A 27,091-nucleotide genomic window follows, 5' to 3' on the forward strand; every position below is an offset into this window, starting at 1 on the left:
ACAGCTGTAGGAGTCATGGGCCTTATTCCTATTCATCGCACAACAAACCCCTCACCTATCGTGCATGAAAAACAAAACCCAAACCAAACCAAAACAACAACTTTCTGTAAATACAGTGTTATTTTTCCTGCAGCCTCCTCAGCATCTCTCCATGGAAATTCAGTGTCTGCCTGCCTCAGTGGCCCCTAGTAGGGTGTCACAGCTGCAGAGGCACACCCTGGGCAGCAGCAGTCGCAGCACATCCAAAAGCGCTCCGCGGTCCTTCGGGACCAGAAGGACGAGTCCATCCTGCACGTTTGCTTTCAGTCATATAAAGAACTCCTCCTCCTCCTCGTCCTCGGCTGGGTGTGCGGGGCAGGCCCGCGGTGTTGGCGGGCTGCAGCCCGCAGCTCCGTGCTCCGCCGCTTTGCTGGCGGTGCCCGCGGCTCGCAGCAGCCGCGCCCCGGCCCGGGCGGGCCCGGCCCCGGCGGCTGGCAGCGGCAGGAGGCCGCTCCGCAGGGCCCTGGGGAAGGGGCTCAGCCAGCAGCCGCCGCTCTCGGCATTGCCCGGGGCCAGCCCGGTGTCCACGTTGGTCTCCCGGTGCCGGCGGCTCTCCGGGAATGGAGCCTGCGGCCTCCCGGCCTCCCGCCTGCGGAGCGGCGGCGCGGCCCAGCACGGCCGGGCGGCGGCGGCACCGCCAGCACAGCGCCGGTGCCTCGGGAGCTCACTGCCGAGGGCCTCGCTGCGGTCCGGTTCTGTTCTGCCCTTCGGAGCTCTGACCGCCGGGCTTCTCCGCCCAGGATTACCCTGTTTTACAGGGAGAGGGGCTGCCATAGAGTCCTGCGGGATTTTTCCACTGCCTGTGTTATTATGCTGCTGGGAAAGGCCGGTGTTTGTTTCGAGGGTCCTGGAGCTGCTTTGAACCTGTTGAAAATGAGAGAGAGCCCAGTTATCTCACACAGTTCTGGCTTGACCAAGGGTGGATGCTCCTGCCCAGCCTCGCTGTGCTGGGATCACCTGCAGCCTGAGTCAATACACCTGGGGAAGTCCGCACATTCCAGGGGATCCTAGATAAACACTCGGAACGCAGAGCCACTGCCAGTTATCACATGGGGCTTCAGGGGAAAATGTCAACTCCGTGTGGAGCAGAGCCTTGGATTTCCTTTGCAATATGGCAGAAGGTCGGGGCTGGGAGTAAATTGCAGGTGTTTAGAAAAGATTTACAGTATGGGCTGAAGAGCTGCAGAATAAATCGCTAGGCTGTCAGCCTGCTGTCTGGAGCTTGGACACAAGATACATCCTCAAGTTCAAGTGGATTACACCTTCCTTTGCGAGGAGCACAGTGCAGCATGGTCGCATCCCCAGAAAAGCTGCCAAATTTCCTGCCAGTGAATCCATGTATGTCCGTCAGCTCAAAGACCTTGTAACTACAGCAGGAAGTGCCACAGAGTAATTTAGGAAGGGACCTTTGGAGGTCACCTGGCCCGGTCCTGTTTCAGGGTTCAGGTAGGACCAACTTCAAAACTATGTGAAGATACCCAGGGCCTGGACCACTCTGAGAGGATGCAAATCAGTTTATAAATTGATATTGAATGAAGCAGCAAGGGCTACCCTAAGATTAGAGTTCAGAGCAGCATAAAAATAGGCTGAACCAAGTAATTAGCTTTACCTGTAACAGAGGAACTCTGGAAGGAAAAAGAAAAGGCCAGGGCAAATAATTTAGAATTCAAATTACAAGAAAAAATAACCAGAGGTGGGAGGGGTTGTTGCAATGGAAAGAAAGCACTCTGAGCCAAACTGCCATTCTATTCACATGTATAATTCTCACTACATATGTTCTCAGCACAGACTACATCTTTTTTCTTTAAATTTGTATTTATATAACCTCTGGACTGCACACTTCAACAGAAAAAGCGAGATTTCCTAGGACACATCTCTTCATCACTTTTGCCCAACTGCAACTCACTTGTGATCTCACAACCTCAATTGCAGGCAGTGCTGTATCAACATTACACTTACAAAACTTCTGATTTTGGATGTCAAAAATCTGCTTTGAAAAACATTTGAACAGCAATGACTTATCAGAAAAAGATTAGGCTGCTACAAACATTTTTTTTTTTGAGGCAGAGGATGGAAGATGTTAAGCTAGAGTGCCCTAGAAAGCATTAATAATCTGCATTTCAGGCAAGCAGTAATGATGTTAATTTAACTGTATAAAAGTGTTCCAAGGATCAGTGCTTATATTTACCAACAGCATCACAGCACCGGCAGACACCAATTATCGCATTCACAAATTCAAAAGAAAACACGAACATGAAACAAAATCCTAATTCCCATTTTGACCCAGGCCCTCTTTCCTTGGGAAAAAAAAAAAGCAGATAAACCCTCCTTTCGAGAGCACCGCAGACATACCTTGAGCAGAATTGTATTTCCTTCATAGTCCTGCGTTTGCCACCTGGTGCTGCTGATAGGAACGCAGGGGTTGGGCAGGAGGGGCACCAGCTGCCCGATTTCTTGCACCTTGAACTGCAATGCTGACGAGTCCCTGGGCTCGGCCGCCACGCCGATGGGCAGCTGCCTCAGGCACAGCTGCACGGCCACGTGTGGGGTGGCGTGCAGCACGAAGACACAGAAAGTGCTTTTCTGCAGGGTGGCTTCCTGCTGCAGGATCATCTCGTAGAGCCTCACCGCATCCTCGTAGTTATCGAAGCTGCAGTAGAGGGTGACGCGCAGGATTTCGGGGCCGCGGTGCACCCGCCTGATGCCCCACACGGGCAGCTGCTCATCCAGCCCGTAGAAGTCCTGGTGGGATGGGGCATAGCGGGGGCTTTGCCCATTAGCAAACTGGGCACGCTGGTACCGCCAGGGAGGGCGCTGGAATTGCTCGTGCACCTGGAAAATCCGTTCTTCTCCCAAGTCCTCGTGCAGAAAAAGGACGACGGATATTCCAGGAAAGCTGCAGCTCCTCTTGCGGTATCTCTCATAGTATTTCGGTGGAGGAGTTCGCTCAGACACCAGGAAAAGGCGAATGTCCAGGCAGAGCCACTCCAAAAGCCGATCCAGAGTTTGCTGCAGAGGAAATGAGTGTCCCAAATGGGTGAGGAGATGCACAGTCATCAGAGACTCTGCTCCATCATCCATTGCAAAGACTCCTGGCAAAAAATTAAAACAGACAAATTGATAGCCTTCCTTCTACTCTTTGCTTCAGGAACACGAGGGGGTACTCTGAACCTTGAAGAGAATGAGTTCAGAGCCCTGCAGGCTTTGCAGTAACCTGCTGGAACACGTGGCTAAGCACAGGGAACGTGCAGAGGGGGCAGGAGCAGAGTGACAAGGCTTGAAGTGAGAGGTCCCAGGTCACATCCCAGCGGAGCTCGGCTCAAGGCTCATTCCCAGCCCTGGAGCTCTCGTCACTGAGTACACGCGACCCAAGTGTCCAGAAACAGCTCCGTGCCCTCCCGCTCCTGTCGATCACAAAGCAGGACAGCAGAGATGCCCAGCACTGGAACACAAGCAGCAGTTTTCCAGGATGAGCTGATGCTCGCTTGTCTCTCGGCAGTGGAAGCGGCCGCTCTGGACCCAGCCGAGTCCCACCAGTGCAATCACTGCCTTTTGCAAAGCCCATGTGGCACTCATGGCTGAAACCCTCAGCAAATTTTCTTGCAGTCAGCAGGCTGGCTTTGGCTCACTGTAAAAAGCCTGTGATCTCTGTGAGTCCCACCCTTCTGGGGCACACAGATAAGCTATTCTTTGAAAACAAGGAAGGAAAACAAAATAACAAAAGAAAAAACCCAACCATGTGAACAAAACAGATAACAATAAGGGCAGATATAAATCAGGAAAGAGGAGCTTTGGGAAAAAACCTCCACTTATAGTTACACCCTTCACAACAAAGGCAGCTTGCTGCCTAACTGGAAACCAGCTCCTGGGTTATTGTACATAGCCCATAAAAGCTGGGTACCGGGCTTCTTTTTTTTTTCTTTTTTTTTCTTTTTTTTTCTTTTTTTTTTCTTCCCTGAGATACCCATGATACCCATGATACCCATGTAATCAGCAGCCTTAATCAAAGTCCAGGGGTCTCTTTTCGTGCTCCTTGGGTTTACATATTGGTACTTAGCTTACTGCAGAAGTGACAATAGGAATGCTGAAAATAGACTGCTTTTCAAGTCTCTTTTAGTGTCTGGACAATAAATCACACTGTCCCTTCATCTCCCTATTTGCCAGCCCAGGAGCAGCACAATACAGGTGAAGTCAAACCCACTTCCTATACAGAGCTGCCCCCACTGTAGCCAGTATTTAAATCAAAACTCTGGTGATCTGTCCAGCTCCATCTAATTAAGAGCAGCACATCTCTCTCTGCTGACATGCCATCTTCCCTCTCTAACAGCCAAGCACACAAAGCAGTGGTTCACTGTTAAGAAATCCCAGCATTAATAAGTCTGTTATTCAAAATTCTGAAGTATTCTTTTTAATATGACCCTAACTTTATATTCAACTAAGCAAAATCTCCAAGGTCTAAAAGTACAAGCAGCAGTGCCTTGGTTTTCTTTAGGGAGATCCCTCTCACTGGTAGAAACTCACATTCATGCTTCAAAAGCTACACTGACACCTATGTACAATAAAAATTAATCAAAGTCTGTCTAGAAAATGAGGAAAAAATTATTTTGCACCCACCTGCAACACTTCGAACAAGTAACAACTGCTGTTGGGGGGGGAGCCAAAAAAGATTAAAAATCCAGCCTTTAGACAATTGCAGGAAGAGAGTGAAGAGAAGAGTGCAAATGCTCAAAACATTAAAGTTCTCTAGATGAGCTCTGAACAACACAATTTCACTAAAATATGGAAAAGGAAATGATTCATCAACTCCTTGCTACAGGGCAGGGGCAGGCAGTCATCTGCCTTCCTGCCTGTGAAGAACAGGGGGATTTGCCTGTACAGGAAAACACTTAGTTTGAGTTCATCAGGGCTTGGTTTGTAGCTGGAAGCAGCTCCCATGAGCAGGTTCCCTATTCCCACCCCAGGTGATCCCTTGGGCTGCTACTACATCACAGCCCCAGCGCCTGCCCCCACCCCCCTTCTCCCTGGGGCAGGACCCCCACTCCCTCACCTGCAAACTGCTCCCTCTCAGGGCAGTGAACAGGGAGCCAGGGGGCCAAGTGCTGCTTTCCTCCTGCAGTGCCATCACTGCTGGCTTGTGCAGCTCTCAGCCCCATCCCTGCTCCAATCTGCTGGATAAAATCCCGTGGGCAGCAGCAGTGGTGTGGTGAGGGGGACAGAGGACTGGGGATGTGAATTCTTGCAGAGCAGCTGTGGAGAGGAAGGGCTGGTTAGGGAGTGATACAGAAACGTTGGCCCTCTTCAGCTCCTGCTGTGGCCAGGGGGAGCCAAATTGTTTTCCAGGTGGGCAGGTGCCTCCCACAGAGGCTGCTGAAGGTGTGCAGCATCTCTCCTGTTTTCACAACAGCCAAAAACCTGAGCCTTACTCACAAAAAGGGTTAAATGCTGAACCCTCCACCATGCGTTTCTTCTGTGCTTGCTGGGGTGAGACAGGGAAACAATCTCAGCTCAGAAACTCTACCTGATGAAGCTGCCTGGGGAACAGTTTTAGGCCTGGTTCTCAGCTCCCCAGTAGCTCTGGGTCAGGAGAACCACCACTCCTCCTGCAAGGAGCATGAGATGAGCTCAGCCTTGGCCTGAGCTGCTCCCTCAGAGGGCAGCCCCACCGCCCAGCTGAACACTTCTGTTCCTCTTCCACTGGCTCTGACAACTAAATATCCTTGGGAAGGGCTCAAACCAGGCTCCTCAGCCTCAGACAAGGGTATCCTCAAGCCCTCCCTTTGTCTCCAATTTACTGCCCCCCAAACCTTGGGATAAAGCCTGGGTACAGTGCCCTCACTGCTGCAGCCTGGTGAGAAAAGACCCTTCACCCACTGCTGGTCTCAGGGGAAAAGGGATGGCTGCCACCAGAATAAAGTGCTGGCTTCTGCTGGATCTTCTAAGAAAAGCAAAGTGCTGATTTCACTCTGGTCTCTGAGTGGTATGGCACTTGCCTTCCTCTCTGCTTCCCCTTCCCCCAGCTTTCCAGCCTGGCTGCCAAACAGAAAAGCACATTTTTCATAGTGACCTACTGAATGCGCCAAGAAAGATTTCATCAAGAGATTAGAAAAACAGCAGCTCTATCTTATGTGAAAGTCACTTTGCTGAGGGGAGGAGGGGTGAATGATATGGGACTCAAAAAAATTGGAGCCCCATTCCCACATGGCAGTGACCGGGAACACAGCAGAACATACAGGAAGCTGCTGGGGCACTGCAGCTGGGGGTAAGAGCAGGACAAATATGAACATTTGTATTTGGCACTAATGCATACACTGGTAAGCCCTGCACAAATTAAAGTCCAAACATAAACAACTAATAAAGACTTTATGGTGTGAAGCCTCAGAGAATACTGTCTGTTGTAAGTCTAAAATTCTACAGTGGAAAGGCGCAGCACCATAATTACAAATTCCTTTTCATAATCAATTCCTGAGTTGTGCCTAGTCCTCTGCACTGCTCAGAGCCCTTTGCTCCAGCTGACAGCACTAAAACTGATGATGCATCATAGGATTTAATAAGTTCAGAGCAACATCTCTAAGAAAGGTACTTTACAAGGATTATTAGAACATAATTAACTTGAGAGAGACTGAGTATGTATTACCTAAGCACCTTGGGAGAATGCCTCATTAAATACATGACTCAGGCTTCCTAATTTCTTTTTAAAACTTTTTTTTTTGGTTTGTTTTACACCAATTTCAAGCTCAGCCTATAACAAGGAAAAAACCACAAAATTATCCTGCTGGATGACAATTATATACAGCAAACACAGTACTGAGATAAAAAAATCAAGATTAAGGCCTTACTTGAATGCAAAAGTCTTTTCAGAGGTTGTCTCTGGCTTCAAACACTGACTCCAATTCATCACCCCTTTGGAGGAAATTAAAGACCCAATGACCAAAACCTCATCTAACCTACTGCATTTATTTGAGAAGACTTCTCTCCCAAATGAATGTTGTTTCTTCTTTTTTAGCCAGCAATCAGAAAGTAGTAATCCAGCAAGGGGCTGTCAGCAGGCAGAAAATACAGCAAGCTCCACCACACACTGTGAGTCAGGAGCCAAGCACATACACACACAGGGAGGAAAAGGAAAGAAGAATAGAATAGAATAGAATAGAATAGAATAGAATAGAATAGAATAGAACAGAATAGAGCAGAGCTGTCCAGAGCAGAGGAGCTCTCGGGCTGCAGCCTGTCCTACCTGGCAGCTCTGCTGCAGCCCTGCCCGGGGCTCTGCTGCAGCCGCAGCTCAGCCTGGCGTGAGCACCGCCGCTCCAACTGCTCCCAGGGCCGGGACACGCCGGCTCCAGCTCCTGCCAGGAGGAGCTCCACGCCTGGAGGTGAGAGCTCCGAGGCTCACAGGAGGTAAAATGGGGAGTGAGACAGGTTCCTCTGAGCCACGGGGAACAGGGATCCTCGGCACACGCTGCCAGAGGGACACCCAGGATTAAAGCACATCTTCCCTGTGCACCTGGTGACTACAGTAACCAGAGTAAAGCAGAGTTATCCTCAGGTGACACAGGCCAGAGGGCAAGGGCAAGGCTGAGAGAGCAGCACTGAGACACAGTAACAAATATTTTATAGAAGGCACCACATGGCCGTGGCTGGTTCTTATCTCTCAGGTTATGTGTCCTGAGCCAGTTACAGGGCACTTGCAGACAGTTCCATTTTTCCTCAGTTTTCAGTTTGTTGAAAATATTTTTTTAAAAACCCAAAGCACTCCATGCACTCAAACCAAGACCCACTAAAGGTAATGAGCCAATTGGAGGTTACAGGAGAAACGAGTATTTGGTAAGAAAGATCACAGAATGGGTCAGATTGGAAGGGACAACCATGGGGCATCTGGTCCAACCTGCCTGCTCAGGCAGGATCATCCCAGAGCACGTGGCACAGGATTGTGTCCAGACGGTTCTGGAATAGCTCCAGTGAGGGGAGACTCCACAGCCTCTCTGTGCAACCTGATCCAGTGCTCGGTCACTGCACAGTGAAGAAGTTCTTCCTCACGTTCGGGTGGAACTTCCTGGGCACCAGTTTTGCCATTGTCTCTTGTCTTATTGCTTCACACCACAGAGCAGAGCCTGCTCCATTCTCTTGACACCCTCCCTTCAGTCCCTTACAGACATTAGAGATCCCCTCTCAGCCTTCTAGAGTCTGAACAAGCCCAACTCTCTCAGCTTTTCCTGTGGTGTCCTGACTTCAAAGAGCCAACACTTAGCACCAACCCGAGAAGGCATCTTCAGGATCCCTCTGCCCACATCCCGTGTTAATCCACTTCCACAGGTCAGAGTGAGACAAGGGGGAAATCAGCCTGTGAATTTAAGTGCCCAGCTTCAGAGACTCATTTCTGAAAGATTTAACCCAGCAATTTTTATATAAGTTACACCTCAATTAAAAATCTTCCAGAAAATGAAAACAGGCAGATCTAAACAAACCTAAGACTTGCAGGGCCCAGTGAAGTGTTTGTTTAATCAGCTTACATTTAGCATTGTTGAAGGCAACTCAAAGCCGAATTCTTGGAAGGCCAGCAGCAGAGCCGGGTGTGACTGCACCCTGCCGAGTGCTAATAAGAGCGAGTCCCCAGGAGATAGTGACCTCGCCAGCGAGGCCAAGCTCCAGCTTAAGGAACAGGTCAGACCCACACACTGTGAAGGCTTCTAATTACTCCCTTTCCTGAAGACAGCCTTCCTGAGACACAAAATAATACGCCCAAACTTCTAATAAAAAAAAAAAAAAAAAAAAAAAAAAAAAAAAAAAAAAAAAAAAAAAGTCTTGGCTTGGATCCCACATTATACTGGAATTGCAGATTTGTCTAATTAAGTTGATACCAAATGCTGTGACAGACAAGCTGCAGATTATTAGCCTCATCTTTAACAGAATTTCAAAAAAAGCAAGATCCAAACAGCCAACAAATATCAGCAGAAGTGGCTCTCAAGGTCGGGGAAACTCAGGCATTACCGGGATTTGGGGCATTTTCTGGTAACTTCGCAGAGGAAAATCTGCACATGGACTCAAAAGCCATTATTGTAAGGCACCACCAAGCTCTAATGTAGCATCACTTTGAGGGCTTCAGGACTTCTTGTTGTGACTATCTCCTCCCAAAACCAGGACTGCTAAAATGAATGCTATTCATGAAAGGGGCTTAAACCTTCACCTTCTGGTGGAACTCCCTTTTCTCCCTCTCAGTTTTACTCAGGCAAACAGGAGCACATAGTCTCCAGACAGGACTCCTAGTCCTGTCTACAGCTAGTCCAGGTCAGCAGTTCCAGGACTGGGGGAGGTGAAAGAGGCCTTTCTTTCCCTTCTGAGCAGCAATTTGCTTCTTGCTTTAGGACAAACAGCTGCTGAGAGCAGACAGACTGTCAGGCTGGCTGCAGACCCAGGCAGATACTGCTGTGAGGTACAATCACACCACATTTGCAAAACTTTCTCTGCAGGTAAAACCTGTGGGGGAAAAAAGAAAAGGTCAGATTGAGTTTGAGAAGACCAGAAGCACCAGCCTAAACCTCAGTGCCTTAGAGTGGAATGAGGCAGAGATATTACACTTACCAGTCTGTGTGTGTACTTCCCTAAAAAAGCTGGGCTGTCCTTGAAAAACTTGGCTTAATTTAAAGGGTTGTAAAAACAGACACATTCAGATTACCATATGTACATCTAAGTTCCTTAAAGCAAGGACTAATGCTGTGGCTTTTCACATATCGGATAAATACAGTGTGGCCAAAACTGAGGCTTCAAGTACTAACCTAATGAGAATAAACTAATATTAAAAACAAGTGGATAAAAACACCACCAGACTAAACATGATCCTAACAGCTCACCCGGACAGAAAGCATGATCATCCCTGGGCAATAAGACCACATCCATGGATTTTTCAGAGCACACCTGTTTACTGCAGCTAAAGTGCAGAAGATGCCAAAAGAAGCTAAAGATGCTAAAAAGCATAGAAGCAAAGTGATTCCAGAACATGGAGACTATCTCCTATCCTTTGGGATAGTATTTTCACTCTTTTCTATTATTCACCTATTCCTAAAAACTCATTTTTTTCTGTCGCTCTTCCTTTTATGATGCCATTATTACCTGAGCAGATTGAGAATAAATATTATTCCATGTTGATACCATTTTGTATCACAACCATCAGACAAGAGCAGAGTGGTGCAGTTTCAGACATTACTCCTTCACCTGCATTCCAGTTCAAAAAAGACCAACAGCTTCCTAGAAGCAGAATGCATACTTGCTTGTGAAATTTGCATCCCTGGAGGAACACAATTCCCAGCTTCATCCAAGAGTGCAACGTGTAGCAATTCCTTTGAGAACAAGCAGCTGCGATCTCTCTTTGTGGAGCACACAGGACTCCATCCTGCAGCCTGGGGCTTGGGATGAATTCCTGCAGATGTTTCTGAGCTCAGGCTGAGTTACCAGTGGAACAGGAGCACTGGTGCTGCTCACCCTGCTGTTGATAGCAGTGCTCATACAGCAGAGCAGGGCAGTGGCAGCAGGAGTGTTGTCCTGTCCCTTCATCCAGCTTTCAGTTGGATATGTAAGTTCTGCGTCTTACAGTCTTTTAAATGACACCTTCCAGAGGATGGAGGAACCATTAAACTCACACTTCAGACTGAGCATAATGGGTATTACATTTATTGTCCAAGCTATCAAGATGAGAGTACCAACAGAAATTCAGCTCTGTCCCAGACACACACAAGATGATGCCAGCTGTGCACACCACTGAGTCCAGCTCTAGGCCATCAAACCTTCGCTCTAAAGGGTTCTGTGGAAGGGGGAGCTCAGGATCTGAGCCCAGCTCACCTCTAAGCACCACGAGGAACAAAGCAGAGCCAAAGGGTTTGATTGAGCTACTGAGGTTCTGGCCAGTTTTGGATATGCAGAGGCCACAAATAGTTCCAGTTTTTGGTAGTTCTAGAAAGATGGGAAGCCCATCTCTGTGCAATCTTATCCCCAGAACTATGCATTATGACAGGCTCTATTACCATATGTGTATATATATATATCCAAGTGCCACCCATCAGGTACAACACAATCTGATTACAATACGTGAGAATAAAAAATACTTCAGTCATCCAACATATTTAGTGCAAGGCTCTGCACAGGGTGAAGGAAAATAAAACTGATACCAGTGGCCGATTCTCAGTGAGCAGTGGGAAGTGGAACAAATTGTGTTGCATTGGGAGCTCAAGGGTCAGCAGAGCAAAGTTTGTCTTTGGAAAAAGGGGGGAGGAAAGACATTGCATTCAGGAGTAGCTGAACGTCACAGACTTGGTCTGCTTGGTGCTCATTTATTCTGTAGCCAGTGGGGAAATTGTATGCATTAATTCCAGGAGACACAAAGAATAAATCAAAGCTGTAAAGGTAGTGAACATGGAAAAGAGCAAGAACTGCACCAGGGATCCATAGGATTATCACATTTGTTATGATGGTAAATGAGGCATACTCTCAATCCTTTTAAATAAACTCATGTACAAGGAAAGTACATGCCTATGCACAAACAGCTATAAAACTAAAACCCTACTTTTTATTTTTAAAATTCCAAAGAATTAAACTCCCCGTGTATTAAATCTTGTTACTGCATTTAGCTGTTTCTTTGCATTAATGCAAGAAATCAAACTTACTAATTACATTCACAGATGTAGCTACAATCCTACTAATGAAATTTTAACAAAATTACAAAGCAGCTTTAAGTAGAAATTAGGAAAGAAATGAAATTAAATGAGGCTTAGCAGAACTCTACTATAGCTTGTAAATAAAATCCCACTAACATACAAATACATAAACATCAAATTCACCTTAAGCACAGTATTAGTGATGTCCTCTTCTGTCTTACCGGAGCTTTCATATTCTCCACTTTTCCATCCTCGACCTCGTTGTTCAACGGTAAAGGGCATATTTTTTAAATCTGACTTCAGCAGATGTCCCTTCCTGAATAGTGTCTTCAAACTTCTATTAAAATGGAAACTATGCTCTTAATATTTGTTACTGAAGATAGCCATCACCACCTGCTCTTCTTCTGGCAAACACTCTTGCCCACACAGCTTTTAAAAACACACTCAACACCTTTATACAGTCATGCACACAACATTCAGCCTCAGTGCTTCCAAAAGCCACCAGAAATAGGAAACTTCAGCTGATGCACAACAGAAGTACAGAGGCAATGCACAGGACAAAGACCTCGTGTCCCAAATCACAACTCTCATGTCTCTGTAAACGTCACAGGGAAAAGGATTTGAACCCATTTCTTCCTGCAAAGCACATGGGAAAACATTAACATGCAATATCACAACATTGATGCTAATAAAGAGTCAGTTATGCATAAAAGAAAACCTTCATACTGGTACATGGAAGAGTGATTTACATTTTTAGGAAGAGTTTCTAATGACTTTAAACAAAATCAAAACCCCAGATCAGCTCCCTATATTTAGTACTGTTGTACAGGCTAAACAATGACCTCATCTCTACTGAAGATTTGCATACACTGGGCAGAGACAGGCATTTTAGTAACAACCAGCAAACACCTTTTCAATAGGGCCAAGGGCCCAGCTCACTCCTTTTGGGGCTAAATTTCTGATGGACAAGGACAACAAAGTTCTTCAGCCACCACCTCCTTCTGCTGATTCAAAAACTACTCAGTCTCTGTGTGTGTGGGTGTATTGGGGGTGTGCAGTAAAGCTTCATAAAAAAGCTTCCAAATAGTTAAGCTAAAATATCACCCTAATTCCAGTCCCTGTCTTTAGAAGAAATAACTACTTGTGAACAACAGCCAGGACTCGTACCTTTACAGGCTGGAGAGGGGTAAAACTGTGGACACACTGCGAAAAACACTCTGCAGTCACACTGGAACGCTGCACCAGCCCCACACACTTGTTTAGCACAGCGCATCAAGAACTGCTCTGGCAGATGCTCTACAGCCAAGCTTTTCTTTTTGCTTCATTTCCAGCTCTTCATATTGGAAAGGCCATCTCAACTGTGTTTTTCAAGATCAATGGGTGAAAGTAATGTGAACCAAGGCAAAAAATACTGTTTTGAATTAAAGCAGAAAAATAGTTACGGCTGGGAAAGCACAGAATATATGCATGGAATGTCAGAAATACAGTTTAATAAAAACTGCAGTACAATGCACACTCAAAAATTTCTAACTGTGAGAAGAATGATGCCACCAAACTGCTATTTTTAATCTATTTTTGCAGCATACTGTCAAGAAAAAGGAAGTTGCAGGGTAAGAACTAAAAATTTCATTACAGTAACAATTTTTTATTGCATGTCTAAAATGCGTTTTTAAAAACAAATAGTGCACGCTGGCTTCACTTTAATCTCCTGAAATATGCATTTATGATGGGAAGCCCTGGGGCTACAGATCCATCTATGATGTTTATTAACAAAATATAATCCCAGTACATTTCCCCAGGGGACAGTATTTAGTTCCAAAAGATTGTCAACCCTGTACTCTAACACACTGGAATTAGTTGCTTGTGTACACTAAATCCATTTATTTTAAATTTATTTTGTCTACATTTAGTGAAATAAAAACATCGCCCTGTACAATCCACCATCAGCAGTGAGTACAACAGCAAAAATTATTATACAGTTTATACACACTAAAATCTTGTCCTTTTTCCTATAAAGAAACCAGAAAAAACCTAATCAATATAGAGTTTAATTTAGGAGAACTCAAATTACAGAAGGGAAAGCCAAAATTATTACGGTCTTTTCTGAGCCCCCAAAAGTTCCTGATTCATGTTGTTGGAACAGTGAGTGCAGCAGGAAGAGTGAAACATGCTCGAGTTGTCTTCTGGGGTCTTCAAAAAATTAGCAAGTATTTAAATTAAACATGTCTAGTTAAATAAACATTTGAAGCAGAGCAAGGTAAGTGGGAATTTTGCCTTACCACTCGTGGTTTCTTTTAAACCCAACTTATACAATGCGCGAAGTGCTAAGCAACACTACAGAAACACATTTACATCAACACTGAAGATCTGGGGAAATGAAATTCCAACAAATTTATTTTTTTAAATGAGCTGTATTTTCTAAAGTCATTTTTATTTCTCTGTTTTCATACAGTATTGAAAACAAACGCGGCACATTCACATTTTCCCGAAGAATTGTAAGGATGATCTCTACAGGGATAACGTTGAAAAGCCTGAAGCTCAATTAATTCATGTCAAAAACTCTCAAAAGGAGTAAAAGGCTTGATCTGAATGGTCTAGAACATGTACTGTAATTTAATAGAGAAGATGGTCATCTTAATATTAATGATTTAAAAGAACTTCCCAGTTCATGCGAAGAGTATAGTCCAAGAATAAATCAAATTTTCTGAACGCATTTTATGCTACGTAAGTGTATACTTTGCGATCCTCAGGTGTTCGTGCCAAATATTCTCTCTCAATAAGTCCTTCAATACGTTTTTTAATAACAACTGGACTTGGTAAGAACCGGGCCTTCAGCTGCTGAGTTACCTAAAACAAAATAAAACCCAACAGTGTAAGATCACAGCGCAAGTAAGATCCTGCAGTACCCTAAGAGATCACAACAACCAGAAAAACGTATTAAGACAGAGATGGTGACAACTATGGAGCATAAAAAACAGCCTGCAGACTTCTGACAGTCCCTCCACTTGCCTTGCTCATGCTGGGGTACGATTCAAAGCGCTACAGAGGCATGGTCACAACCTGAGAATGCTCCAATTTCACAGCTCTAAGGGAGTTCAGGAGTGTAAAATGTCCTGGAGCTGTGTGCACTTAGCAGTGAAAAGCAGCAGGACTGTTTCTCTCTGCTAAGAGCTCAAATCTCTCAAACCTGGACCCAACAGTCAGTAAAAAGATCAAAGCCAAAAATAATGTTAAGCACACTGGTTTGTTGGTTTGCTTTTCAAGCAATTTAACATCGTAACAGCACTAAAAGTAGGAAGGAAAATTAGATGCACCCATGAGTACATCCTAAAATGGAGGGTAAGGATTTAGGTGTGTCTTCAGATAGACATGGAGAACAGAAAGGATGGGTTAAATACAGCCTTTCAGAATCACTAGTAAGAGCTGTGTAACTCTAATGAGCAAAAGCAAAACTCTGAACAAGCATACCTCTGCTACTAGCACATTGTGCTGCATCTTCTTTCTAGATTTCATTATCCGAACTATAGCAGCTTCTATCTCATGTTTTCTGTCATCATCTACTTTCTGCCTTGTTTCTTTCCTTTCTGGATCAGATTCTCCTTGTTTGGCAGCAACTTGAAGGAAATAGAGAATGCAAATTATGTTAGCAAAATTCAAATGTATTTCGTTGCGTGTTAGATTCACTATTTATTTCATCTAGACATCAAGTTATATTTTCCTGAGTTTTGACATTCTCAAAGTTGTTTTTTTTTTTTTTTAATGAAAAGCAGCCACAAGAAATATTAACACTTTCTGGCATATTTTGATAGCAACTGACAAGATAACAAACTGTTATTTAATTACTATGTTAAAATTTGAACAGTACTCAAATCTGCTTACAGGCACAAGCACCAGCACTTCTGTAAGCTGATGAAGTGGTTTTTATACACTCAGCTTCCCTTATTTGTTAGCCCAAAGCATTGCCCAAAACCATTATAAGCTATCTTGTACTTGAAAATGGCTGTTGTATCATGGGCTAAAAAAAAATCATTAATTTCACTGCAGTAAAGCAACTTATGAGGCAATTTCCTTATTTCTGAATCAATCAGTAACATATTTTTCATTTTATCATTTATTTGAATGTTATTTTTCTTTCAATATTTCCTGTAAGAGATAATTACAAATTTTGTGAAGTAAAAGGCTTAACTGACTTCCACACTTTTCCCGGCATTCGAATTTTTGTGTTGATGCAACTAATCATCAAGAAAAAAAAATTCTCTCCTTTCATTTCTATGGACATCAATCCTGCAAAAGATAATCTGAAGCTTTAAGGCAGATTTGGGACCACAAGAGAGTAGAATATAAAGCTGACTTACCCGTCTGAATCTTGACTCTGTGTAGTTTAGATGTGAACTGATCATTCACTGTAAATATATGACCATTTTCTATTTCTTTTGATTTGGGCTCTTTTGTGAGAACACGTTGTGTTGGTTTGCCACATGCAAGGGACTGTAGGGCTCTAACAAGTTCTCTTTCGGGGATATCAGTTTCTTGTTGAATTTCCTAAAGAAGAATACTTAGTTAGCTTATGGCTGTGGCAGAAGTATCGTGTGTTGCAAACATCAGGGATTGCTTAAAAAAGTAATACTGTGACAGTTGTGGCACTTGAAAGGTCAGAACTCATTCAGCAGCAAGGTCTCAGTGGGCACTGTACAAAATGATCCACCTGGGACAGCACTCAGACAGGGAATTCTGTCAAATGAACAGTCACTATGAGCTGGAAGGAGGAGAATGAATAGCTGTTCCATTTCCCTGCAATTTCTGAGAGGGCTGAAGGGATCTGTTAACTGTTTCCAGGGTTTGTTGAACAGGGTGAAACTAAACCTTCTGACTAACTCAGCAATGGAAAACATCCACGATGTTCATGACCATTCCTGACTGAGCTGCACAAATGCTTTTGCATTCAGCCTCGCTGTTAAAAAGATCTTTACAAATGGAGAAAACAATGTCTGGTTTCACTGTAGCGTACAAATACTCTAGAGTTATCATACCTCCCTTCTGAATAACTCTATTTATTTACAGCCCAGATGCCTTTGGCTAGGACTTCTCTAGGTAAAATACAAAGAGAGCCCATTATAGTGCAGCAAACATAATAACTTTGGAGAAGACTGTATGCAAAACACATATATAACCTGGCATACCTCTGGCAGTGCTCTTAAGAGTCAGCTGAGAGATGGATGTTAGGCAAGTCAACAGTGGTCATGAGCTAGTAAATAAATTACACTGGATGCAGAATGATGTCTTCATATGCGTTAGAAGACCAACTATGCTGTTCTCTCAGACCTAATGTTTACTGAGCTCCCATTCAGTAAAAGTTCATTTTGCCTCATCTCTTTCCTTCCCATTTCTAGCCTGAGGAAACTGCAGGCACTTCTGATCTCACATTCCCATTCAAACTCTTGAGGGACTTGTAGCAGCTAAAGAGAAAAAACAAACTTCACAGACACACAGCTGTCCACAAGAGCTCTCCCTTTCTCAGCTTCCCTAACTTCGGCTCCAAGGGCAGTATCAAGCCCTTACACTGTCCCCATAAATTCCTGATTCTCATGGCACATATGACTTTAGGTTAAAAACAGCAGTAACAACTCCAAGTGAATCAAAATGTTAAGATCTGTAAAGAACTATAAAAAACTTGTTAAAAGTTCTTTAAAGACTGACCAGAAAAATCAAACTAAATTCTATCAAATAATGTTATTTCTTGAGTATACTCAAGTTATTTCTTAAATCAACCAAGAAAAAATAACCACTTCTCTGTCATCAGGCACCACTGACAACATACAATAAAAATTATTTGGATGTACTGGTTTTGACTCAGATTTTATCAGGAATTAGACTGCACCTCATGCACAGCATCTCACTACCAGCTCTCTGTGATGGCAGGCTCAGACAAAATAGTCATTTTTCAACTTGACCCAACACTACACACAGTGTTGACTTTATGTGAAAATGTTTTCGACGTAAGGTGAAGTTACGAACTGGAATAAGGTAAAAAGAATAAAATCACAAAATCCAAAATTAAAAAAAAATCAGGAGTTTTGGTACCTCCTGCTTATAGAGGATTTGGAAATACTAAAATCTTCCTAAGACTATTCTTAGCATAATTAATTCAGAAATACTTGTACTATTTGAATAAGTTGTGAATATCCACATATTTTAACTATTTCCTACTATCAGAATGTTTCTTCCCAAGCTGCTCATAGAAAGTTACTATTTCTTCCTTTGCTGCTTTATTTAACACACAGTTGTCACCTTCACGCTTTTTTTTTCCAGATTCAGCATGAAGTAGTATTATTAAAAAAAAAATCCTTTACGTGGTCACAACAAAAAGACCTTACTGAAATGGATTGATCAGCATAAAATGTAACAGACCAAGGGAAGGTGCCAGATTTTAGAGCATAGATAAATGAAAAGCCTTAAAGGCTACAAACCAAACCCAGCTTATTAATGACGTAATGCTGGTGACATGCAGGCTCCCAAACTTTGATTTTTGATCAACAATTAAAATTAACCCTTTCTAAACTACATCTGTTTGAAAAGGCCATATATACTCTGCTTTTAAAAGTGAATCAAAGAGCCCAAAAGGAATTTGAGGGGGTTTCATGCTACCCATCCTTATATAAACCACTGTGTATTTGCTTTTGTACTTCACTCTGCAGCTGAGCCATGAACACACTCGAACCATTTCACTGCTGGAATTTATAAGCCAGCATTAAAGTAAGGACCACAATGAATTGCACTGCAATGTGCTTGCCTCAGAAGGAGCCAAAAATTTTGAGCTGAATAAAAAAAATGCAGCTATGAATGTAAATGGGGATAACAGATGTTCCTGTGCTCGCCTTCTCTCAGCCTGTAGCATAACGTTTTTCTGAACATATTTTTATGCAGATATTTGATGTAGCAGTAAGAGATGTATACTTCTTCCCCATCTCCAAAACTGCCTTACTTTAAAGGCCACATTAGATTTGTGCACAGGAGTAGTACTGGTTGTACAATCTGTGTTAATATATTACCAAGTGAGAGCCCTATCTGGGGGCTACAAAAGAGATCATTCCAGGTATGGAACTCTTCCTTCTATACAAGAAAACAGATTATTAGAAGGCAAATGTGCAGGAAAATCCAAAGGAAAATAATTTTGTACTTCTTGTTTGTTAAACATAAAGAACCACACTTATTTCTACTGTTATTACAAAAGGCAATCATTTCACCTTTTAAAATTACCTGTAATGTAAATCAACAGAAAAAAACATGTTGAGTATTATATAAAACTTGATTAGAAAAAATTGATTTCATAGAAAAAAATAGCATTCTTTGAAGGCCTGCATGAAGAGTCTTCCTCTTTTATTTCAGCAACACCTATATGGCCAACAGCTATTCTGCATATACAAATAAAATGTTGCTATATAGGAATAAAATAAATGTATCTCTTTTTTGTGAAGTAATTTTTCTGTGCACCTATCTTTTAAGTTTCCATAGTATTTTATGGATAATTTTTGCATTTTCAGTATCCCATATTTTCCCCCAATCACATGGCCTAATTGCTATTAGGATTATTATGAGGATCTTATCAAGTTTGCAATTAAGAATCACACTGAATGCAAAATAAAACAGCTGTGAAGGCAACTTCAGATGAATCTGTTGAGCTGTGAATCTGCAGAAACACTTGTGTATCAGACAGTTTGAGGATACACAAGCACACCCAAGTCAGCTCACGTGCTCTGCTGCACTGAAAGCACTCATCTGACACAACAGAAAAGGACTGGTTGCTTAGCACTCAGCAGTTAATCAAGGTATCCAATAATCAGTGAACAAAGATAAAATTCATTCTCTTAAGTTTTCATAAGCTTTCCTGGCTGGAGTTAAAGACAACTCCCACACACTTCACCCAAGAAACCAAACAATACAAATATGCCTACTTAATGTTTCAGTTCAAGTGGGACACAAAGTAAGAGCTTAAGAACTCCCAAACCAGAAATAAACCAAACGTACAACCTAAAAGCAGATGGACATATTTCTCTATCATCTGGTCTTGGTAAAATAAAGTATAATTTAGAGTATGTATTAAAAACTGTATTTTTCACTGCTCTCCCAAGTGTTATTTATTCATATATGGGTTAGGCTCTACGACTCATTAAGCCTGCAATTTGGTGGAATAAGGCAGCCATCAGCCCAATTTCAAAATCAGCTTCAAGGAAAAAAATGACCTGTTAAGTCCCCTTCCCTGTTTTCACTCCCTCAAATATTCCGCAAAGTTCTCAAAGCTGTAATGCTCCTGCAATGAATTTCACAACACACAGGACTTTGTGCTCTAAAATAATGTTTTAAATTACCAGTAGTTTATTAAGAGTCTCTTATCAAATCCTGCCCTCCTTAATCACTACTGAGACCATTTCAAAAAAACTTTATTAACAGGATAGAAGTATGTCAAATAAGCTGAAAACACAATCCAAACAAAAAGGCAAATGATTACTATGCATAGCACAGCCAAAAGCAGATGAGAAAACCTGGAAATCGACTGTTTCAAATTGCATCCATACTGCTTTTCAAGGCTGCTAATTCTCTCACAAGCAGAAGATAATGTCCAAAACAAAACTATCAATTTATTGTAACAATATAATCCTCACACAACAAAGCACATGATCCTCCTCCTCTCCTAAAGCCCCCAACATCATCATCATCATCATCTCTTAGCTGACACTTCAGCCTTTCTCAGCAACACCCCTTCTCCTTTATAGCATCTATCCAGACCTTTCTTCACTGTCCTTTGTGGCTGATCAGCTGAGAGAAGAGCTGAAAGTTCTTTGATTCATCCTCCAGCTCGGTCAAGCCTGCCAATTGCGCTTAGGTATTCAAGAAGCCAGGATACAAACCCTTCTCCACCCTTTGGCCTCTAAATCCACTTTCTCAAAGACAAAATGAGGAAATGGAGCCACCTGCTGCATTTCAACTTCAGCTCTTCTACAGCTCAATGGCCTAGAACAACCACGCTCACAATTCTCAAACATTTCTGAAACCTTCTGCTCCCAAATCAGTTCCTCTCCTAGAACTGCTTGCCAGGTGGATTGCTAACAATCCACTTCCTGTGTTAATTGGCCTGATCCATACTCAAATAGAACGAGAGGCACCTGATCATCAAATGCCTAACTTAAGAGGACAAGAAAGTGCCCAAACCAGTTATGTAGAACCAGGTAAGAAACCCACACCACTTACCTCAAACGTGTATTTTTCTCTGTTGTTAAATAGCATTAATATTGTCATCTGGAAAGTGGAGACTTGCAATATGTGCTTCCGTGTATTTGAGCCGGTTACTTGCGCACCTCCTACACCGACTTCTGAGCCATCTTCCTATTTTAAAATTCCAAAACTACTGTTAGGTTGTTCTTCACTGAAAAATCTTTTATCAAAATAAAGTTTCATGATGAAAAATCTCCCTAGGAGATCAGCTTACAGAAGTGACAGAAAAGCAAACACCTGGGGCATGACCAGGGTGTTCCTCCAGCAGCTGCTTTACAGTGCCAGAGAGATTGAGCTTGGAGGCCCATACACAGGTCCTGTGGTCCAGCCACCACTCCAGACCAGGATCCACCAATCAAACACTGACCACTGCCAAGGATGGAGATTGACCACCTCTGAGGCACCTGTTCCATTACTTGTCCACCCTCCAAGTTTTCTTAAGCTTATCTTTAAAGTTATTAACACACTTATCCTACAGTAACACAATTTCAACATCCTCACAAGTGCATTAATACTTACATTACTCACTTACAATACTGACATTAATACTTAAGTTATTAATGCTTAGTTGTAAGAATTTTGTTTTCATTTTGCACTGCATCCTACATTACCAAGCATCATGCCGTTATTAGTTCTAGCTTAGCATTTTAGTACTGGTCTAATCACTACAAAATTATTTTCTTGTACACATACAAATTAAGCATTGTACTTGTATAAACTCTGCTAGAGTCTTGTTTTTGAAAAAAATTTGTCTACCTTGCACTCTGCACATGAAAAGCAGGCTAAACTTGGCTTAGCAAAAATAATTAACAAGATTCTTTTCACTTTTCACGGACAAAGTTAAGCAAATTCGAACCACTCAAATGACTGAGGTCCCTTCAAGATCACATTTACAACTTTTCTACAAGTAAAAGATGATGAGTGAGGCACTCAAATTAGATTCAGAGGGGAAAAAAAAGTCAAACTGCTGTAAAGAAAGAATCAGACTAAAAGGCTGATGGAAGGCATCTTTTTCTTATTCTTACATTCTCAAGAGGTTTGCTTTATTTTACAAAATTCTGAAGTTACAAAAAAAAAAAACGCATTTGCTTACTTTTTAAAATAAGATATAATATTTATATAATCTTGATTGTGTACCTTTTTAACAGGCCCGTAGAAAGTGGCATTGAGATCCGCAGAACCCATGTGATGCTGGAGTGTCAGCTGTCGCCCACTGTGTTTGGCTAAATAAAATCTGTAATAGAATTGAAATTAAAACGATATATAGCTCACATTTTGTATTGAAGAGGAAATACATTTAAAAAGTTACATAGGAGCTATTGAGGACATTCTTAAAACATTTTTAACTTTTTACTTTTTCAAAACATTAACTTTTGTCAGAATTCTGTTTAAAATCTCCCAAAACCTCAAGCACCATAATGCAACTATTGCATTCTCCAATTTTCACATGAGCTGAAGAGGAACTGTTTGCCAGCATATCTTGAACAGTAAAGCTAATAGTATAGCAGTGAAAAAAAAAAAAATCTGTACAGGTAAGTTTAGAAAGGTTCTTCTTAAAACCTCTAACTAATATTCTGTAGTAATACATACCTTCTAAATATTTCAAAAGCATGTCTGGGAGCTGGAGGGATGTTGCACTTTGGTGTGGCTGACTGGGTAGGCCAGTAACCTGTGGTGAGGACACGCACTGTGAGGTCAACACCTCCCAGTGAGACCTAAGGGTAATTGGAAGAAAACAAGACCATGTTTCACCACTTGGTCTGTACCAGTGTAAAATACTTAGAATTTTGTCTAACTGCATAAGAAACAGACATATCTGTAAACATTCTTTTTAAAAAACCAGACAAATACGTTGATTCATCACTATCAAGAGTAGATGGTACAGCAAAAATCCTCTGCATTATTCCCATCTGGCATTTAAGAGCACACAGAATTGAACGAAAGGAATTCTTAACCAAGAACTAAATGTCTGTGATCATAAACAGAAATTATGATATGTGCAACAAATCTTTGTAAATACATTTTTTGATGACATGCAATAAAACTGGGTTGCATGAAATGTGTCAGCTTCAAAGTAACTCTCCCTAAATGTACTCTCAGGAAGTAGAGAGGAAATACTATCTGATGTTGAACCACAGGGAGCTTATCTGTGGACTGCAATGTCAACAGTTACTCACTTTTACACAGCCCACCTATCCCCTTTCCCTAAGGACAGCCATGGCTCTGAATATCCAGCACTGGTGAGGAAACACTCCTCAGCTCAAGTGCTGATCTATAAAAATGTGTTGGCAGATGATGAAGGTCTGGCTACCAGTGATGCATAACCCTCACTAGGTATCCCAACTAAGCTGAGCATTATTGAGCTTGAAACTGACTACTTTGGGCTTTAGGAGGTAGAACCAATGCCTTTCAAAGAACACAAATTATGGACCAAAAAACCAAAGCATACAATATTCAACTTATATAAATCCACTACACAGAAAGAGAACACATTATGTTTTACAAGGCAAAAAACTGCCACCTGAACTTGGAAACTTTCACTATTCAATAGCAGAATGGCATTCCCATGTACTATGGAAGATTTCTGGCATTGTGTGTACTGAATGCCTGTGTGCACCAACCAGCTTGTGCCCAGGAAACTGCTGAAAAGCCTAAACAAGCTTCAACAGTTTTCTTCCTCCAGCTAAAGTGTGGGAAAAGGCCATCACTGCGGACAGAAGGATACAGAAAATGTATTTATCTAGAACTGAAGCATTTGAGCTGAGATGGCAACAATTTCCCAGAATGTTTTGGTCTTTGCCAGACCAGAACACAGCACGAGTTTAGAATGCCTCCCATCGTACATTATAAAGAGCACTGAGCAGTTGGTAACACAAAAAAAGTTTTGGAATCGCTTTATTTTACAAGATGTCTTTTCAGCATAAAAATGGCATGAACTAGCAGAAAGTGCCCTGAAGTGATCCAGTGTTTACAGAACTCCAAGAAACGTTCCAGGATCACAGTTACAGAAATTTCTCAATCTATAAGCCTGGACTTTCCCTGGTGTTGAGCCTTCCACTTTCTGAGGGCAAACCAATCACCTACACAGACCTTGGCACTGCCTGTATCTCAGGAGAGAGGATCCAAAAGGAAACTTTACAGATAGGATTATTTAGAGAAAAGCAGATGCCTGACTCTTCTAGGAGGCACTGTACATGTTCAAGGTACCAAAGCTGTTTAAAAAGGAGCAGAACAAACTATTTCACATAAAAACACAGTATCACCAGCAATTTAACAGTAACAAAATCCCTCAAATCTTCCTGTATTTCCTAAATAATATTTCTGGAAATTTCATTAAAAGGCCATGATTAGGCTGACCAAAAGGAAACCATCACATGAACTGCTGGTGTCTTGCCAAGAGAAAGACGAAGTGTCAAATAAAGCCTAACAGAACATCTGCTAACATTTAAAATTCATCTTCTCAGCTGTACATAGCTAAAAAGAAGATAGAGATATCACTTATTAACTTACTTATTTTAAGACTGTCACGTAGAGTATATGAACCTTTTAAGCATCCCCTCTTCCCCTACATGTCCAAGCTCACCATGCCACTGAAAAAATGGGAATGCTCCAACAAATTCTCATTAAAATTTATTTTTCAAGTATTCCAGAAGCAAAACATGACTAGCTTCTAAAGCAGAGAAACCAAACAGACCAGGAGCAATGCTGCCTGTCCACAAACACCTTTATCCACTTTCTCTCCATCCTTTTCTGAACCCACTTAGAGAACAGGCTGTTCTCCTACTCATAATGAGTCACAGAATGCTGATGAGGAGGATTTCAGCCAACTGCTTCAAGACAACAAAGATTTCCTATTACCTTGCACAACCAGGGACATTGAACGGAGTGTATCCATGAAAATATTCCTGGTATTCAGACTCCTGAAACTGATTCAAACAGGCTTGATGTACTGACCCTACTTTTACCTGCACACAGGGAACACCTTGGCTGTTTATTATACACTATTAAATTCTACTGAGTATTCCAGAAAAATATGCAATTTTTCTAATTAAACAACTAAATCCTTATTTGGCCATTTGCAAGAAAACTTAAAAAATTAAATTTTGAAATTTGCAATAAAATGGCAGTTTTGCTTTATAGCAAAGGCATTAATTGTGCCAGGAAAGCTCCAGAAGAGATGGTGTGCTTTGCAAATACCTGCAGCATGCAGTATTTTTCTTGCACTTAGCAAAAAATACACGTCACAACTGGTCGTTAACTTCGAAGGATGGGACTGCTTTGCTGGGAAACACACATGGGAGCTGGCAGCCGGCCCCTGGAGTGCGGCACAGCCAGACGGGGTCGGGCATGGCAGGGACCGGGAAGGCACGGCCAGACGGGCCTGGGCACAGGTGGATCGGGAGGGCACAGCCAGACAGGCCCGGGCACAGTTGGATCGGGGGCCCGGGCACAGGTGGATCGGGAAGGCACAGCCAGACAGGCCCGGGCACAGTTGGATCGGGGGCCCGGGCACAGGTGGATCGGGAAGGCACAGCCAGACAGGCCCGGGCACAGTTGGATCGGGGGCCCGGGCACAGGTGGATCGGGAAGGCACAGCCAGACAGGCCCGGGCACAGTTGGATCGGGGGCCCGGGCACAGCCAGATCGGGAAGGCACAGCCAGACAGGCCCGGGCACAGTTGGATCGGGGGCCCGGGCACAGCCAGATCGGGAAGGCACAGCCAGATCGGGAAGGCACAGCCAGATCGGGAAGGCACAGCCAGACAGGCCCGGGCACAGTTGGATCGGGAGGGCACGGCCGGGATCGGGAAGGCACGGCCAGACGGACCCGGGCACAGTTGGATCGGGAGGGCACGGCCGGGATCGGGAAGGCACGGCCAGACGGACCCGGGCACAGCCGGATCAGGAAGGCAAAGCCGGATCGGGAAGGCACGGCCAGACGGGCCCCGGCACAGTTGGATCGGGGGCCCGGGCACAGCTGGATCGGGAAGGCACAGCCGGATCGGGAAGGCACAGCCGGATCGGGAAGGCACAGCCGGATCGGGAAGGCACAGCCGGATCGGGAAGGCACAGCCGGATCGGGAAGGCACAGCCGGATCGGGAAGGCACAGCCGGATCGGGAAGGCACAGCCGGATCGGGAAGGCACAGCCGGATCGGGAAGGCACAGCCGGATCGGGAAGGCACGGCCAGACGGGCCCCGGCACAGTTGGATCGGGGGCCCGGGCACTGGCCGGGATCGGGGGCCCGGGCACCGGCCGGGATCGGGGGCCCGGGCACCGGCCGGGATCGGGGGCCCGGGCACCGGCCGGGATCGGGGGCCCGGGCACCGGCCGGGATCGGGGGCCCGGGCACCGGCCGGGATCGGGGGCCCGGGCACCGGCCGGGATCGGGGGCCCGGGCACCGGCCGGGATCGGGGGCCCGGGCACCGGCCGGGATCGGGGGCCCGGGCACCGGCCGGGATCGGGGGCCCGGGCACCGGCCGGGATCGGGGGCCCGGGCACAGCGCGCCCCCTGGCGCTGCCGCCCGGCAGAGCCGCTGAGCCGCGCACACACGCCCCAGCCCCTCGGGCACACGGAGTTTATGCAATGAAACTGGCACTACTCAAGCTCCGAACCGACTCTGGTATTGCAGTTATAAGGTAAGACACAAAGTATCAGGAACAACCTGCACAAGCTGACCAAGTCCTTTTCAGCACACGCATTTAACCAGCAAACGAAGAACCACAAGCACGGACAGACCCAAGCAGGTTTGTACCCAAGCAAAAGGACAAGCACACAGACCCCAGCACTTACCCCTGTCGCCTGAAGATGTTGCCTGAACTCATCCATCGTTGTGTTTGAGATGCTCATGTCCCTAAACATTCCTTCCAGTTTTGATGTGAATTGACATCCACATTCAGTCTAAAAACACACAAAATTTGTTGTACCAGCGCTATGAAAACAAAGCTTCTGACAGGTAAACTGCAAGGCTAAAGTTAGTTTATAAATCCCCAAAATTACATTTCTGTACTTTCGGTTACTGGAATTTCGATTTGCATTACATTCAGATCTCAGAAAAGTCTCCTATCTTTATATAAAGATCTAACCCTACACAGATCTTGCTTTTCCTTCTCTTTTCTCCATTATTGTACTTTTGTCT

The 27,091-nt window shown here is 43.8% G+C and overlaps 2 protein-coding genes across 2 annotated transcripts in view; both read right to left on the reverse strand.

Annotated features, from left to right (window-relative positions):
- Positions 1 to 306: 306 nt before the first annotated feature.
- FAM124B (family with sequence similarity 124 member B) lies at positions 307 to 4,660 on the reverse strand. The gene is made up of 3 exons (XM_040074372.2): positions 4,654 to 4,660; positions 2,392 to 3,131; positions 307 to 903 (listed from the first exon to the last, which is right to left on the reverse strand). The coding sequence occupies exons 2-3, from the start codon at positions 3,118 to 3,120 to the stop codon at positions 307 to 309; spliced, it is 1,326 nt and encodes a 441-aa protein (XP_039930306.1). The 5' UTR covers positions 3,121 to 3,131; positions 4,654 to 4,660.
- An 8,874-nt stretch (positions 4,661 to 13,534) lies between these two features.
- Positions 13,535 to 27,091, reverse strand: part of CUL3 (cullin 3) — a 57,988-nt gene continuing 44,431 nt past the window's right edge. Inside the window, exons 10-16 of the mRNA XM_040073991.2 lie at positions 26,746 to 26,853; positions 22,542 to 22,666; positions 22,089 to 22,185; positions 20,928 to 21,062; positions 16,037 to 16,223; positions 15,150 to 15,295; positions 13,535 to 14,528 (exon numbers count right to left, since the gene is read on the reverse strand). Of these exons, the coding sequence (XP_039929925.1) occupies positions 14,397 to 14,528; positions 15,150 to 15,295; positions 16,037 to 16,223; positions 20,928 to 21,062; positions 22,089 to 22,185; positions 22,542 to 22,666; positions 26,746 to 26,853 (930 nt within the window). The 3' untranslated portion in view covers positions 13,535 to 14,396. The remainder of the gene's footprint in view (positions 14,529 to 15,149; positions 15,296 to 16,036; positions 16,224 to 20,927; positions 21,063 to 22,088; positions 22,186 to 22,541; positions 22,667 to 26,745; positions 26,854 to 27,091) is intronic.

This window comes from Hirundo rustica, chromosome 10 (assembly GCF_015227805.2).
Source record: "Hirundo rustica isolate bHirRus1 chromosome 10, bHirRus1.pri.v3, whole genome shotgun sequence".
In the NCBI taxonomy this organism is placed as follows: Eukaryota; Metazoa; Chordata; class Aves; order Passeriformes; family Hirundinidae; genus Hirundo; species Hirundo rustica.